At 49.3% G+C, this 17,720-nt stretch overlaps 2 protein-coding genes across 2 annotated transcripts in view; both read right to left on the reverse strand.

Moving 5' to 3' along the window:
- Positions 1-528: 528 nt before the first annotated feature.
- Positions 529-14,825, reverse strand: LOC311326171 (ran-binding protein 3-like; the record flags this gene model as incomplete). The annotated part of the gene is made up of 17 exons (XM_084459029.1): positions 529-743; positions 1,730-1,964; positions 2,550-2,692; positions 3,266-3,398; positions 3,955-4,082; positions 4,180-4,261; positions 5,007-5,085; positions 6,040-6,152; positions 6,589-6,822; positions 8,126-8,235; positions 8,770-8,862; positions 9,631-9,696; positions 10,869-10,943; positions 11,096-11,182; positions 11,388-11,424; positions 11,639-11,694; positions 14,804-14,825. The coding sequence occupies 17 exons, from the start codon at positions 14,823-14,825 to the stop codon at positions 688-690; spliced, it is 1,749 nt and encodes a 582-aa protein (XP_084315155.1). The 3' UTR covers positions 529-687.
- Positions 14,826-15,063: 238 nt separating this feature from the next.
- Positions 15,064-17,720, reverse strand: part of ctns (cystinosin, lysosomal cystine transporter) — an 8,930-nt gene continuing 6,273 nt past the window's right edge. Inside the window, exons 9-11 of the mRNA XM_084459032.1 lie at positions 17,457-17,627; positions 16,161-16,278; positions 15,064-15,731 (exon numbers count right to left, since the gene is read on the reverse strand). Of these exons, the coding sequence (XP_084315158.1) occupies positions 15,589-15,731; positions 16,161-16,278; positions 17,457-17,627 (432 nt within the window). The 3' untranslated portion in view covers positions 15,064-15,588. The remainder of the gene's footprint in view (positions 15,732-16,160; positions 16,279-17,456; positions 17,628-17,720) is intronic.

Genomic DNA, 17,720 nt, shown 5'->3' on the forward strand with positions numbered 1-17,720 from the left:
TGTGGCTTTGGTACTCAATTGGAGATCATCTCTGGAGATATTACTAGACCAATACTAGAGATATCCCCAGAGAGATCATATGGAGACCATCTCTGGAGACATTACTAGACCAATACTAGAGATATCCCCAGAGAGATGATATGGAGACCATCTCTGGAGATATTACTAGACCAATACTAGAGATATCCCCAGAGAGATGATATGGAGACCATCTCTGGAGACATTACTAGACCAATACTAGAGATATCCCCAGAGAGATGATATGGAGACCATCTCTGGAGACATTACTAGACCTGATATCTCCAGAGAGATGATGTGGGGAGAGAGGAGCTACAGTTGACTGAAGGAGACATGACCTGATCTACGTGTGTTGTGTGCTTGTTGTTGTATGTGTGTATGTGTGTGTGTGTTTGTTTGTGTGTGTGTGTGTGTGTGTGTGTGTGTGTGTGTGCCCGCTCGCTCGCCGGTCTGTAGCTCTTATCAACATGGCAGCATTAGTAGAGTTGAGAGTGAAAACCTGGCAGGTCAGGGAGGTCAACCCTGGTTGTCCTGGGACCTCCTGCGTCGCCCCCTCTAGGACCCTTGGCAGACCCTGGTCTAGGCGCCCACACAGGTGCCTGCAGGGGTCCTGACCGCAGTACCATGTCCACACAGGCGGCGGGGGGGGGGGGGGGGGGGGGCTTGATGCTACGACCCCCCACTGCCACTGCACCCGGGCTGGGGCTCTGAACCTTGTGAGGGACCTGGAGAGGAGAGGAGGAGAGATGAGGGGATATGAGAAGAGAGGAGAGGAGGAGAGATGAGGGGATATGAGAAGAGAGGAGAGGAGGAGAGATGAGGGGATATGAGAAGAGAGGAGAGATGAGGGGATGAGAAGAGAGGAGAGGAGGAGAGATGAGGGGTTATGAGAAGAGAGGAGAGGAGGAGAGATGAGGGGATATGAGAAGAGGAGAGGAGGGGGAAGGAGGGGGCGAGGAGGGTAAAAGAGGAGAGGAGGAGAGATGGCGGGGTTATGAGAAGAGAAGAGAAGAGAAGAGAGGAGAGGAGGAGAGATGAGGGGTTATGAGAAGAGAGGAGAGGAGAGGAGGAGAGATGAGGGGATATGAGAAGAGAGGAGAGGAGGAGATGAGGGGTTATGAGAAGAGAGGAGAGGAGGAGAGATGAGGGGTTATGAGAAGAGAGGAGAGGAGGAGAGATGAGGGGATATGAGAAGAGAGGAGAGGAGGGGGGAAGGGGGGGGAGGGTAAAAGAGGAGGAGAGATGAGGGGTTATGAGAAGAGAGGAGAGGAGGAAAGATGAGGGGTTATGAGGAGAGGAGAGGAGAGGAGGGGGGAAGGGGGGGGGCGAGGAGGGTAAAAGAGGAGAGGAGGAGAGATGAGGGGTTATGAGAAGAGAGGAGAGGACGGGGGGAGGGGGGGTAAAAGAGGAGAGGAGGAGAGATGAGGGGATATGAGAAGAGGAGAGGAGGGGGGAAGGGGGGGGCGAGGAGGGTAAAAGAGGAGAGGAGGAGAGATGAGGGGATATGAGAAGAGAGGAGAGGATGGGGGAAGGGGCGAGGAGGGTAAAAGAGGAGAGGAGTAGAGATGAGGGGTTATGAGAATAGAGGAGAGGAGGAGAGATGAGGGGATATGAGGAGAGGAGAGGAGGGAGGAAGGGGGGGGGGGCGAGGAGGGTAAAAGAGGAGAGGGGAGGGGAGGAGACGAGAGTTAGCAGCAGGCATGTCCCTTACCACCGGAGGGAGGGAAGCCGGTCTCCGTGGCGCTGTGGGCGGAGCCGGTTGCCGCGGCGCCGGGGGGGGCGTGGTTGCGCGTCTGGTCCTCGTCGCTGTCGTCCTCGTTGGACTGGGGGGCGTGGCCTGTGGGCGGGAGCGGGCGGGGCTCTGGCTCCTGCTCGCTGCGACTGCGGAGAGCCAGGATGCGGTGGTGCAGGGCTGCGTACAGCTGACCCGTGTCTTTAGAGCTGGCCTGGACCAGGGAGAGGACACAGTTAGCCTGGCTCAGCTAGTCTGGGTTTGTTAGCCTGGGTTAGTTAGACTATGGTTAGCTTGCTCGGGTTAGTTAGTCTGGGACAGTTAGCCTGGGTAGATTAGCCTGGATTACTTTGGTTTAGATAGCCTGGGTTAGCTAACCTGGGTTACTTTGGATTAGCTAGCCCTAATTAGCTAGGCTGGGTTACACTAGGGCTAAAAAAATACCACTCCCTCCCACTCCCTGCTGTTTTTCTTTGCACACTGCTTGCCAGATGCAGTACTAGACTTCCTGTGTAGTTCGTTTCGCTTGTGATGCAGTGTTGGGTGACTGAATGAAAACTACAAAAAGTGATCAATGCAATGTGTAACTCGATGCTGGGGAGAAACGCTCAAATATCTATTTGATTTGATTTGAAATAAAAAATAAAATATAACTGCATCATGGTTTTCAATCCCGTCCACTCCCGTCTGCTCCGGTTGACTTTTACTCCCGTTCCTGCCCAATCACGGGATTAAAAGTGAACTTGACTCCCATCCCGTGGGAATCCCGAAAACATGTCCTCCTCTAGTGCGGACCTACCGCCACGAGGAAGACCTTGAGTCCCTGGTCCTCCGTGTCCATGGCCGTGATCCTCAGGCTCTTCTCGCTGGCCTTGTCTGTCTGCATCTGCGCCCACAGCTTGGTGTTGAGGATCAGACGCAGACTGCCCTGGGTACGCATCACTGCACACACACACACACACACACACACAGGCATACACACACACACACAGGCATGCGCACACACACAAACACACACACACACACACACACACACACACACGCACGCACACGCACACACACACACACACACACAGGCATGCGCACACACACACACACACACACACGCACACGCACACGCACGCACGCACGCACACACGCACGCACGCACACACAGGCATGCGCACACGCCACACACACACACACACACAGGCATTCGCACACGCCACACACACACACACACACACACACACACGCAGGCATGCGCACACACCCACACAGGCACACGCACACACACACACACACACGCACACACACACACACGCACACACAGGCATGCGCACACGCCACGCACACAAACAGACATCAAACACACATGTTAAAAAGGCATATCACACACACGCACACACACACACACACACACGTCACACATACAAACATCAGACATCAAACGCGTTCCAAAGGCATATCACACACACACACACACACACACACACACAGTAGGCTGTATATACGTCAGGAGAGCGCGTGTCTCACCCAGCCTGGACTGCAGGGACCCGGGGGGCCACGTGTCCTCGGTGGACGCCATGTCATTGAGCCTCAGCAGACCTCTGCCTCGCTCCACCCACGACTGGGCCAGCTTGTCAAACACAAACAGCTTACACTGGATCTGCACGCACACACACACACACACGCACGCACACACACACACACACACACGCGCACACACACACACACGCACATAAGATTGAGGAATGAGTCTCAGAGCGCTGTCTGATCCGGTGAAGGCCACACCTCCCATAATATAAGTCATGTGATCAATCAATCAATCAATCAATCAAAGCTTTATTTGTATAGCGCATTTCATACCCAGAGGCAACACAATGCGCTTTACAGAGAACAAGGGAGGTGGGCATACGACCCACCCCTACATATTCCAGAGGGAAGCAAAAAAACAGTAATCACCTGGGGGCCAGATAAGTGAGCTGTAAAAATTCTTCCCTGACCCCTCTCAACAAGGCGATCGAGCAAGCTCCTGGAGTATGTTTGTCTACCGGCTACGAACATTTATAAAGCAATAAATAACATTAAATTAAATTTTCAGAGTAAGAGAGGCTAATAACATCATAGGAGAGACATGGCAAACACTGGTGTATGTCTGTGTGTGCGTGAATGTGCCTGGGCCCAGATAGACAGATAGATGTGATCATACTATGGCCGCCCACCTGCAGCACGTTGCTCTCGGCCTCCTCCCCCGTGATCACCTCTACCTTCTCCAGGAGGCAGCGCTTGGCCGTGGCCTTGGTGTAGGCCGCCGCCGAGGCCTCCAACGACCCCGCCGCTCCCACGGGTCCTGGGGCGGACGCACACGTAAACGTCAGCACAACGCCGGAAACGCAACGTCGTTACGACGTCGTCGAAACGTCCCCGCAAACAACCCCCCCACACACCTTTCTCCGAGCTGTCGTCCTGCGAGGCGGCCTGGCTGGACTGGGGGACGGGGGGATCGGTGCTGCCCTCTGCTGGAGGACTCTGGATAGACAGGAGAGAAGCAGCACGGGGATATTTACCACCACAGTCCAGATAGAGCTAGTTTTTTAGAAATGTAACTTTTAATAGTAATGTTTGTCCCATTGAAACTGCTTTTGGAATGTTCAGTAACGTTATGTTTTTAGAGTGGTGGCAGCAGTTGCTTTGAACATATTCATATTTTCAAAGCAAATTTTCAAATCAAAATATTCTTACAATGTAAGTATCTAAGCTGTGTGACTTACAGTTTTCGCTGTATGACTTGAAATTACGCTGAAACCTACCTGGAATTTCAATCAATCAATCAATCAAAGCTTTATTTGTATAGCGCATTTCATACCCAACCACAATTTGGCTTTATTAGCATAATCGAAAACGCCGAAAACTAAAACGAGTGAGTTAAGCTACCTAACATGCGACTGAACAGATATAAGGCTGTTATTAAAACAGATGTTATTATCTGGGGGTTGTATGCTATTGTGTAGGGCCTAAATTGGTGTGTGTGTGTGTGTGTGTGTGTGTGAGTGCTCGTGCTCTTTTCAGACTGTTAAAAGCTCTTTGAGGAGGGTCAGAGGTTGGGGTCGCAGGTCTCTGACAACATTATCCTGGGAGTCGTGAGCTGTACAGTGAGAACCACTGATCTAGGTAACAGAACCACTGATCTAGGTAACAGAACCACTGATCCAGGTAACAGAACCACTGATCTAGGTAACAGAACCACAGATCTGGGTAACAGAACCGGCCTCACCAGGACACGGTCCGACATGTTCTGTCCGAAGACAAACTTGCTCGAGGTGTCTGAGCTGTTGTTGTCAGATGCCTGGGAGCTGGAGACACACAGAGGAGACATGTCGGGATTACAGCCTTCATAGAGACATGTGAGGATTACAGCCTTCATAGAGACATGTGAGGATTACAGCCTTCATAGAGACATGTGAGGATTACAGCCTTCATAGAGACATGTGAGGATTACAGCCTTCATACAGACATGTGAGGATTACAGCCTTCATACAGACATGTGAGGATTACAGCCTTCATCTAGACATGTCGGGATTACCTCCTTCATACAGACATGTCAGGATTACAGCCTTCACATGTCAGGATTACAGCCTTACAGACATGTCAGGATTACAGCCTTCACATGTCAGGATTACAGCCTTCATACAGACATGTCAGGATTACAGATTACAGACATTATCCAGCCTTAATACTGGTGTTCTACAGCCTTCATACAACCTTCATACAGGCATTATAACAGCTTCATAAAGGGCTTTACCGCTTAGATAAGACACACATTTGCTTCTTTCATTCGCTGTTTTCTATTGGACTCTACTGGTTTCTATTGGATTCCACTGGTTTCTATTGGATTCTACTGGTTTCTATTGGACTCTACTGGTTTCTATTGGACTCTACTGGTTTCTATTGGATTCTACTGGTTTCTATTGGACTCTACTGGTTTCTATTGGATTCTACTGGTTTCTATTGGATTCTACTGGTTTCTATTGGATTCTACTGGTTTCTATTGGCCTCTAATAGTTTCTATTGGACTCTACTGGTTTCTATTGGATTCTACTGGTTTCTATTGGCCTCTAATAGTTTCTATTGGACTCTACTGGTTTATATTGGACTCTACTGGTTTCTATTGGATTCTACTGGTTTCTATTGGACTCTACTGGTTTCTATTGGATTCTACTGGTTTCTATTGGATTCTACTGGTTTCTATTGGACTCTACTGGTTTCTATTGGATTCTACTGGTTTCTATTGGACTCTACTGTCTGACCTGGGGGTGCTGATGTACTGGAGGAAATAGTTGGTCTCTCCTGCTGGAGACTCGACTAAACGACGTCTCTTCTCTTTGATGTCTTCTGATGATGACTCGCTGCTGTCCTCCACCTGACAGACGCACGCACAGACACACACACACACACACACACACACAGAGAGACACACACACACACACACACAAACACACAAACACACACACACACAGATGCATACACTCACACAGACACACACACAGACACACACACACACACACACAGATGCATACACTCACACAGACACACACACAGACACACACACACACACAAACACACACAGATGCATACACTCACACAGAGACATACACAAACACACACACACTCTCTCACTCACACACACACACACACACACACACACACACACACACACACACACAAACAAACACACACACACACACACACACACACACACCACACACACCAATCAATTAAAACAGAGTAGATTACAGGAACGTCAGTTGGATGGTATTATGATGTCGTGCTGTGGTGGTCAGACTGGTCCAGCTCACCTTGGCCCTGTCCCTCACATTCTGGCCAAACACAAACGTAGACTCCACCGGCGGGTCCCTTCTCTCCTTCCGCTCTCCTGTCTTCCTGCCCTCATCCCTCTCGTCCCTCTCGTCCCACTCGTCCCTTCTCTCCTTCCACTCTCCTGTCTTCCTGCTCTCATCCCTCTCGTCCCACTCGTCCCTTCTCTCCTTCCGCTCTCCTGTCTTCCTGCCCTCATCCCTCTCGTCATCCTCCTGGAGAGGAGAGGGGTGAAAAAACAATTAACGCCATTGAACGCCTCCCCACATGACCAGATGTTCTGCTCCAAACTAGTTCCTGTTCATTTGATCACTAAAGAGTAAACAAGCTTTCACTAACAATACCCTGATCAAGCATAATTTGGACCGTTCAAAATTTATTGACGGATTTATGTGCCACAAGGCACGAAGTGGATAGATAACAGGTAACATTAAAAATTTATAGGAGGGGGTCACTAGAGGAAAACATGGGACGGTCATGCTTTTTCAATTTGAGTCCAAGGGAGTGTCATACAAATTTGAATCGATCATATTAAAACAGTTTCTTTAGCTTTTCGGATTTTTTTGTTCAGCCAGCTGTTTTGTGTGACCCGGAGTAGCTATCGTATCTCTTTGTGTCTCTTTGTGTGACCCGGAGTAGCTATCGTATCTCTTTGTGTCTCTTTGTGTGACCCGGAGTAGCTATCGTATCTCTTTGTGTCTCTTTGTGTGACCCGGAGTAGCTATCGTATCTCTTTGGCTGCCCTACTGGCGAATCAGTGGCATGTTGATGACTGGGAAGATTTAGCGACTCACGTGAAGAATAACCAGAGACTGACATGCCTCATCTGTTCGCAGTGCATCTCTCTGTTGCTGTGTGCGTTCACTTCTTTCATTCTCTACTGAGAGTACAGTAACATGCAGCCTATAACGTAATCAGTATAATAAGCAAAACTAGGGGCCACTTTGTACCTGTGCTGACCGAAGACATGTTTTCTTCTTATTTCGAGTAACCCCACATTAAAATGAATATTACCTATTTGGTGGGTTTTTGGTGGGTAAAAGAAAAGTATATTTCTGTCAGAGGGAGGGTCATGCATTTTTTATTTCCAAGCACTCTAAAGTCCACCAGTGAGCCCCTTCCATGAATATTGAACGGTCCCTTAGTGGAAAAAATAGAGATAAGATTAAAAAAAAAGAGATAAGATAATAACAGTTTACGTTCACAAGTTCTGTGCTGGATGAGAGGATTAGGGTGTGTAGGGTTACCCGTGTTGAACACGCGTGTAGTGTGTAGGGTCACCCGTGTTCCACACGCGTGTAGTGTGTAGGGTCACCGTGTTGGACACGTGTGTAGTGTGTAGGGTTACCCGTGTTGAACACGCGTGTAGTGTGTAGGGTTACCCGTGTTGAACACGTGTGTAGTGTGTAAGGTTACCCGTGTTGAACACGCGTGTAGTGTGTAGGGTTACCCGTGTTGAACACGCGTGTAGTGTGTAGGGTCACCCGTGCTGAACACGCGTGTAGTGTGTAAGGTTACCCGTGACGCGTCTGCGCTCTCTGCACTGCCGTCGTCATGGTTGTCCGTGTTGCCGCGGGAGACGGGCGGTGCAGACGAGCGGTTGACTCCGTTGGTGCCGCTGTTCAAACCTGCGGGCGCAACGTCCACTGCGTCATCACCGTGTGTGTGTGTGTGTGTGTGTGTGTGTGTGTGTGTTTGTCTGCGAGTGCATTTCTGTGTGTATGTGTGATTGTATGTTAGTGTCTGTGTGTGTGTGTTTGTCTGCGAGTGCATGTCTGTGTGTATGTGTGATTGTATGTTAGTGTGTGTGTGTGTGTGTGTGTGTGTGTGTGTGTGTGTGTGTTTGTCTGCGAGTGCATGTCTGTGTGTATGTGTGATTGTATGTTAGTGTGTGTGTGTGTGTGTGTTTGTCTGCGAGTGCATTTCTGTGTGTATGTGTGATTGTATGTTAGTGTGTGTGTGTGTGATTGCATGTTAGTGTGTGTGTGTGTGTGTGTGTGTGTGTGTGTGTTTGTCTGGCGAGTGCATTTCTGTGTGTATGTGTGATTGTATGTTCGTGTGTGTGTGTGTGTGTGTGTGTGTGTGTGTGTGTGTGTGTGTGATTGTATGTTAGTGTGTGTGTGTGTGTGTGTGTGTGATTGTGTGTTAGTGTGTGTGTGTACCTGTGTGCGATAGCGTCTTGGCTGGGGGGGGCTGGAGGAGCGCTGGTCGGAGGACACTACGATGCTCCTCCTTGGGTTTGTGACTGGGAACGCCTGCAGGAGGACGACAGGACGGTCACGAGGAGAGGAGGAGGAGAGGAGGAGGAGGAGAGGAGGAGGAGGAGGAGGAGAGGAGCAGAGGAGCAGAGAAGGTTTAGTTTAGTTTTCTAGTTTTTAAATGTTATGCATTCACACATAACACAGAACAAGTGAACTGCAGATGACCACAAATGAGGATAAAATGCAGGTGGGTTTTTAACCCACATCTGAAAAGAACAGTAAAGATATGTACATAATATTATATATGCACAAGCTAACATGTTGGTTAGGAAATTCCACTGGTGCTCAGACAATGTCAAGATCAGCCTGTTTAGAGCGTACTGTACTCCTCTCTACACTGCTCCCTTGTGGATAAAGTTTAAAAAGGCTAGCATCCATAAGCTTAAGGTTGCCTATAATGACTGCATGCGTATATTGCTTAAAAAGCCAAGGTGGTGCAGTGCAAGTGAACTGTTTTGTAGTGCAGGTGTCAATACGTTTCATGCCCTGTTGAGGAATCTGATGTACAAATTTATATGCCGACTGAATGGTTCTCAGAATTCCATTATTGTGCTGCTGTCGAATCCTGGTTTCAGTGCTGTGAGATACCAGTCACCTATGTGGAAACACTGGTATTGTTGCCTTTTTTAATTTTTGTTGTATGTGTCTTGTAATGGACCATGAGTCTGCATAATAAAAGTTGATTGATTGATTGATATAAGGCAGAAATACACCAAATTAAAAGAAAATGAGTGAGTGATGATGGTTCAAGAGAAGATCTACCTGTACTAGGAGCCTGGCCATGGATCAGGGTGGGAGGCTTCAGACGAAACACCACCGTCTTCTCCTCTGAGAGAGAGAGAGAGAGAGAGAGAGAGAGAGAGAGGGGGGGAGGGAGGGAGGGAGGGAGGGAGGGAGGGAGAGAAGGAGGGAGAGATGTGGTCAGATGTTGACAGGCGCTGGGTTGGGGCTAGGTTTGGTAGAGGTTCTCACCAAGGCCATGTACTACGAAACAGGATTACGGGGTTAGTGCGATTTAAAAAAGCGTTAGTTAGCTAGCTAGCATTAGCATTAGAATTTGCGTTAGCAAGCTAGCGTTAGCGTTCAAAAGTTCCTTTTGTGATGTCACGGTGACCTTGATCTTTGACATTTGAATACCAAAAATGAATCCAATTAATCTACTTAAGTCCAACTGGACATTTGGCCAAATATGTACAAATTCTGTCAAGCCGTTCTTGAGATATCATGTTCATCAGGCCAAAAACACATTTTGTGAGGTCACAATGACCTTGAACTTTGACCTTTGACCCCCACGATATAAGCAGTTCATCGTTGAGTGCCAGTGAACATTTGTACCGAAGGGGAAGAAATTCCGTCAATGCGTTCCCGAGATATTGCATTAACAAACATCGGACGGACCATAATGCCTCCGGCCAGGTTATCGCCTGACGGAGGCATAAAAATATATGGCCCAATTATAGTGATGGCCTACTCGTGTTCATGAGGATATTGATAAGACAGATTCACACCCTAGGCAATATAGTTCATATTTCCATAATATAGCTCCTCTTGTGTAAAATGCGGTGGGCGGAGCTTGGTTATGCATGCTTGCCGCCCTGCTGTTTGCCTTGTCCATGGCCGTGTTCAAATACCCATACTAAGGTTGCGATTGGTTATTTAGCCTAGTGCAAATACCTCCCCTTTTACTGTAAACACGCTCATAGCTAGATTGGCCCAGCTGGTAGACTTAACCAGTTGATAGCCACCGCCGTGGTAACGCTTATCTGTGTTGTTTGATTTACTCAAGTGAGCTAGCGGAAAGTTATCCTGGTCAGGGTCAGGGTTAGGGTCAGGGTTAGGGGTAGGGTCAGGGTTAGGGTCAGGGTCAGGGTCAGGGTCAGGGTCAGGGTCAGGGCCAGGGTCAGGGTTTGATAGATGTTCTCACCAGGTTCAGAGTCAGAACTGCTCTAGGGTCAGGGTCAGGGTCAGGGTCAGGGTCAGGGTTTGATAGAGGTTCTCACCAGGTTCAGAGTCGGAGCTGCTCCCAGTAGGAGACTGACACAAGCTGGACGGCATGAAGACATTGTTCTTACTGACTGCAAGCAAGGAGAGAGAATACCTAGTCAGTCAACTACCCCTTCACAACACAGGCACGCACACACTCACACGCACACGCACACGCACACGCACACACACACGCACACACACACACACACACACACACACACACACAAACGTCCATTGTTACCTGTGTTTGAAGGTGGGAACTGATTGAAAGATGAGGTCCTCTCCCTCTTGACAGGTGGACAGTAACTACTGTCTTCTCTGTCAGAGTCTGAACACAAACATAGAAAGAGAGAGAGGGGGGGGGGGAGGGAGAGAGAGAATGAGAGAGAGGGAGAAAAAGAGAAAGAGGGAGAGAGAGAATGAGAGAGAGGGAGAAAGAGAGATGGGGGGGAGCGAGCTCCGGTCAGAAACACTCTTGGGCTATACAGTATGTAGCAAACAGCACTCCTTTTCCTCCTTTCCTCCATCCTCACCCTCTCCATCCTCCGCACTGGACCCCTCCGCTGGCCTCTGTGAGAGAGAGAGAGAGAGAGAGATAGAGAGAGAGAGAGAGAGAGAGAGAGAGGGAGAGAGAGAGAGAGAGAGAGAGAGAGAGAGTGTGTGTTGTTACAGTAGGTCAGCTGTTGGACGTTATTTGTTGTGAGATTGTGAGTGAATGTGTGTGCTGTGTGTGTGTGTGTCTGTGCATGAGGAGTGTGTGTGTGTGTGTGTGTTTGTGTCTCACCTTCTGAGCCTTGTCTTTCTGGAATACGAACACAGGTGGGGCTATGGCTGGCTTCTCTGTAACACAGGAGAGACACCAGCATGGAGAGAGGGAAGGGTGAGAAAGGGGGAGGGGGAGAGGAAAAAGGGAGGGAGGAAGGGAGGGAGGGAGAGAGGGAGGGAAGGAGGGTAGGAGAGAGAATGAGCGCCAGATCTAACAGATGATATCATCCCCTCAATCAAACAAACAGACAGACAGGCAGACAGACAGGCAAGCAGATGGAAAGGCAAGCAGACAGACAGGCAGGCAGGCAGGCAGACAGGCAGACAGACAGGCAAGCAAGTAGGCAGACAGACAGACAGGCAAGCAGACAGACAGGCCGGCAGAAAGACAGATAGACAAGAATATAGACAGACAGGCAGACAGGCAAGCAGATAGACAGACAGGCAGACACAGACAGACAGACAGACAGACAGACAAGCAGACAAGCAGACAGACAAGCAGACAGACAGGCAGGCAGAAAGACAGATAGACAAGAAGATAGACAGACAGGCAGACAGACAAGCAGATAGACAGACAGGCAGACAGACAGACAGACAGGCAAGCAGTCAGACAAACAGACAAGCAGACAGACAGACAAGCAGACAGACAGACAGACAGACCGACAGTGCAGATGTAAGTCGTCGTCGCCTATTAATAGTGTAAACCGCGAGGGTGGCAGTGATGCCAAGATGTGTTACTTTCTATAATTTCACCCCCCGTGAGCATAACTGCACATACAGTACGTGCACTGCACGCCCACGCTGCTGGCATGGCCAGGCATGCAGGCCGCATGATGCAACTCTAACGCCCACTGTAGAAACAGACTACAGTACATAGCCTACTAGAGAGAGAGAGAGAGAGAGCCTACTTCCTAACATGAACCAGGGGAGCCTCACTACCTACTGGCAGAACAGAACCAGCCAACGTACAAGACATCCATATCTCTCTCTCTCTCTATGGTGGATTCTCACCGACATAACTGAGCGGGCTGCTAGTCTAGACAGAGTTATAGTAGCAGGCTGCTAGTCTAGACAGGGTTATAGTAGCAGACTGCTAGTCTAGACAGAGTTATATTGCTACTAGTCTAGACAGAGGTATAGTAGCAGGATGCTAGTCTAGACAGAGTTATAGTAGCAGGCTGCTAGTCTAGACAGAGTTAAAGTGCTGCTAGTCTAGACAGAGTTATAGTAGCAGACTGCTAGTCTAGACAGAGTTATAGTAGCAGGCTGCTAGTCTAGACAGAGTTATAGTAGCAGACTGCTAGTCTAGACAGAGTTATAGTAGCAGTCTGCTAGTCTAGACAGAGTTATAGTGCTGCTAGTCTAGACAGAGTTATAGTAGCAGGCTGCTAGTCTAGACAGAGTTATATTAGCAGGCTGCTAGTCTAGACAGAGTTATAGTGCTGCTAGTCTAGACAGAGTTATAGTAGCAGACTGCTAGTCTAGACAGAGTTATAGTAGCAGTCTGCTAGTCTAGACAGAGTTATAGTGCTGCTAGTCTAGACAGAGTTAAAGTAGCAGACTGCTAGTCTAGACAGAGTTATAGTAGCAGGCTGCTAGTCTAGACAGAGTTATAGTAGCAGGCTGCTAGTCTAGACAGAGTTATAGTAGCAGACTGCTAGTCTAGACAGAGTTATAGTAGCAGACTGCTAGTCTAGACAGAGTTATAGTAGCAGGCTGCTAGTCTAGACAGAGTTATAGTAGCAGGCTGCTAGTCTAGACAGAGTTATAGTAGCAGACTGCTAGTCTAGACGATGGCTTTTGTGTTCATCTGAATACAGCGTCTGGTCTCAACCTGATGGCGTTCACCAACAGGACTACAGAACGGGCCAGGTGGGTGGGGCTAGTTCCTGAACAAGACTCTCTCCAACCCTGCTCCCTCAGCACCTCCTGCTCTCCTCCTCCACTCACCCTGGTCCTCCTCCATGCCGCCCGCTACCTCTGCTCTCCTCTCCGCTCCTCCTCTGTGCGGCTCCTCTCTCCTCTCTCTCTCTCTTCTCTTCTCTCCTCCTCCTCCTCTCTCGTCTCTCTGCCCCTGTATCTCTAGCCTTAACCCCCTGATACCTTCACTCACCCTGCAGAGAGAGAGAGAGAGAGAGAGAGAGAGAGAGCTATCCTTTCACAGTAATGGCATTCGGGGAGAGTGACAGTGGATGTATGGAGCTATATACTCTCTGACAGACCTCATCACTCCACCTGGCCTCACAGCCGGCGCCTGCTCACACCTCGTACATCAAGGTTAGAGCCACGATAGGATATATGAGCAAGAGCAGGAGATCTGGGAGGGGGGAGACGAGGAGAGGAGGGGAGGAGGAGAGGAGGGGAGGAGGGGAGGAGGAGAGGAGGACAGGGGAGGAGGAGAGGGAGGGGTGCTGGATGCTAGGCTAGACTGTAGACAGCGCCATGGTGAACGAGTGTCCATTAGGCTGCTTATTCTATTCGCGTGCTGGTGTGTGTAAGCCTCTTATGGCTATGGGCGGTAGGACGACCTCTGATTCCACATCTAACCTCACACACACACACACACACACACCACACACACACACACACACACACACACACACACACACACACACACACACACACACACACACACAGTGACCGGAGATAAAAAGTCAACAATTATTGTGCTGTATTGGTGCCACAGAGCCTAGCAAAGCTCGCTATGCACAACAACACTGAACCACGGTATTGAATGTTGACTCTGGGAAGGGAGCCAGTGAAAACACTAACCCCGCTGGACATGAGCCGGACACCCTCGCCGGCAGTAAGACGACATCAAATCAATGTGACCCAGATTCTCTGGCAACCGGTGCCCGGTTGAACTAAAGTACAGGGGTCCGTGGATAACACGGCATGTGAAAATAGCTTACAAATACAGCCGTCTAACCTACATAATTGCACATTTTGACAGCTGCCCCGCCCCTCTCGGCTGTACCACACAGCCAGTCTGCTTCTCCTCCCCCCTGTGTGAAATATAGCCACAGGCCGGGAGTCAAATCAAATGTCGTTTCTTCAAACCGACGTCTTTACGCAGAGCCGTTACGCTTTCCCCGTGTACCTGCCGCCGGTCTGCACAGCACACACGCACCGCTAACATCCATTCACTCGGTTTGTTTATCTTTCCCACACAGCGGACTCTTACCTTCATTTGCCAGATCCGCCATTTTGCCATCTGACTAGCCCAGAATACTGTGCGCTGGACATGCGCGGTAGAGTGGGGGAACGGTTCACACAATCACCAGCAGGTGGAGACATTTCTTATAACAGTGAAACCACACTGGCTATTATCATACAAAACAGAAAAATCATCAATATGTTAAAATCACAATAAGATTATTTTATTCCCTTAAAAACAAAAGCATTTCATAATATAAAAATGTTTATTATAAAGTCCCTCAGTAAGATAAAAAATATCCATATTTCAATTGCAAAATGTTAAAAATGCTTTGACAGATTTAAATATACCTCTTCTACAGTTATTGTAATTACTTCCGTATTCCTCCCTTAGTTGGTAATAAACCATGTTTATTCACAATCTAATAAACACAATAATTCCTTATATGGCCGACACAGACGAGGTGCTATTGAGAGAAGGTCTTGCCTCCCCACAGACAGGCAGCATGAGCGTCAGAACATGGCCTGCGAGGAGGGAGTATTGTTCTAGGCTCAGGTCCCCAAAACTCTCCATTTCACTCCATCCACAGCTTCTCAACTGGTACCATGCCGCACTGATGGTTTTGTAAATACAGGGCCTGAGCCCTGAGTGTCACGGCACTGGCCCTAGGCGTCGGCAGGGAGGTCAGAGGTCAGCCAGCTAGTCCTGACAAGAAGAGAGCCAGCTGGTGTTGGGAGTGTAGCCCCGACTGATGGAGAGCAGCTGGTCCCGGGGCGTGGTCCTGACTGGAGAAGACCGTCTGGTTCTGAGGTCTAGTCCGGGTGGGGGAATGGCTGGTACTGGGGATCGGTGCGGTAGAGGACGTAGTGCTGGATCATGAACAACACATCGAAGAAGATGGAGAAGAGTCCCAGGCCAAACTTGGTGGGGTCTCCGAAGATCATCTTCCATTCATCTGGAGGACAGGAGACAGAACAGGAGGAACCAGGTCAACAGGGTCAATCTGTCTGTCAGGACTTGAGCTACAGCAGCCAACTGTAGGTAGGTTACAGTGTGTGTGTGTGTGTGTGTAAGACTTAAGTAGTGTGTGCTATGTGTTACTGTAGACTGTAGCGTGTTGCTAAGACTATGTGTGTGTGTGTGTGTGTGTGTGCGTGTGTGTGTGTGTATGTAAGACTTAACTAGTGTGTGCTGTGTTACTGTAGACTGTACCGTGTTGCTAAGACTATGTGTGTGTGTGTGTGTGTGTGTGTGTGTGTGTAAGACTTAACTAGTGTGTGCTGTGTGTTACTGTAGACTGTAGCGTGTTGCTAAGACTATATGTGTGTGTGTGTGTGTGTGTGTGTGTGTGTGTGTGTGTGTGCATGTGTGTGTGTGTGCTCACTGTTGTTGTAGGACTCCAGGAACATCTGGACGAGGCTCAGGCTTCCTCCGGTGAAGTCCAGCAGCACGTTGCCGATGCTCCAGCCCTGCGTGCTCTGCCTCTGGTAGTTCATGTAGGCCTGAGGAGATCAATCACACAGGACACGCGTGGGCCGCCGTCACGCCAAGACGCGGCATTAGAAACGTGACGCCAGCAAAAACATTGTTTTCCTTTGGTACGGTGTGTGGTATTGTTCCTATAGTACGGTGTGTGGTATGGTTCTGATGGTACGGTGTGTGGTATGGTACGGTGTGTGGTATGGTTCTGATGGTACGGTGTGTGGTATGGTCCGGTGTGTGGTATGGTTCTCATGGTACGGTGTGTGGTACGGTGTGTGGTATGGTTCTCATGGTACGGTGTGTGGAATGGTTCTTATGGTACGGTGTGTAGTATGGTTCTTATGGTACGGTGTGTGGTAGGGTTCTTAGGGTACGGTGTGTGGTATGGTTCTCATGGTACGGTGTGTGGTATGGTTCTTATGGTCCGGTTTGTGGTATGGTTCTTATGGTACGGTGTGTGGTACAGTATGGTTCTCATGGTCCGGTGTGTGGTATGGTTCTCATGGTCCGGTGTGTGGTATGGTTCTGATGGTCCGGTGTGTGGTATGGTTCTTATGGTACGGTGTGTGGTATGGTTCTTATGGTACGGTGTGTGGTGTGGTTCTTAGGGTACGGTGTGTGGTATGGTTCTCATGGTACGGTGTGTGGTATGGTTCTTATGGTACGGTGTGTAGTATGGTTCTCATGGTACGGTGTGTGGTATGGTTCTCATGGTCCGGTGTGTGGTATGGTTCTCATGGTCCGGTGTGTGGTATGGTTCTGATGGTCCGGTGTGTGGTATGGTTCTTATGGTACGGTGTGTGGTATGGTTCTTATGGTACGGTGTGTAGTATGGTTCTTATGGTCCGGTGTGTGGTATGGTTCCTATGGTACGGTGTGTGGTACAGTATGGTTCTCATGGTACGGTGTGTGGTACAGTATGGTTCTTATGGTCCGGTGTGTGGTATGGTTCTTATGGTACGGTGTGTGGTGTGCGGTATGGTTCTTATGGTACGGTGTGTGGTATGGTTCTTATGGTACGGTGTGTAGTATGGTTCTCATGGTCCGGTGTGTGGTATGGTTCTTATGGTAAACTAGTGTGTGCTGTGTGTTACTGTAGACTGTAGCATGCATGTGTGCGCGCAACGTGTGTGCAAAGTGTGTGTGTGTGTGTGTGTGTGTACAACATCCTACAGTACATCCTGGTCCTACAGCCTACCTGGGGGATGTACTTCACCAGGGTGACGCCCAGCTTGATGTAGGAGAAGTAGTACAGGTACTCCAGCCAGGTGATCTGATTGGCTACTGCCACGAAGAGCGTGACCAGGGCGAACGTGGAGCCAATCAGCAGCAGGCCGGTGGCGATCTTCGACACCTTCTGCCCGCCTCTCTGGATCAAAGCAGGAAGCAGAGTACGAGTTCAGTTAGTCTCAACGCCAGACCCATGAGAGCCAATCAAATCTGCCAATTTTGACCCGTCCAT

Source organism: Borostomias antarcticus, assembly GCF_949987555.1.
Source record: "Borostomias antarcticus genome assembly, chromosome: 26".
Classification (NCBI taxonomy): domain Eukaryota; kingdom Metazoa; phylum Chordata; class Actinopteri; order Stomiiformes; family Stomiidae; genus Borostomias; species Borostomias antarcticus.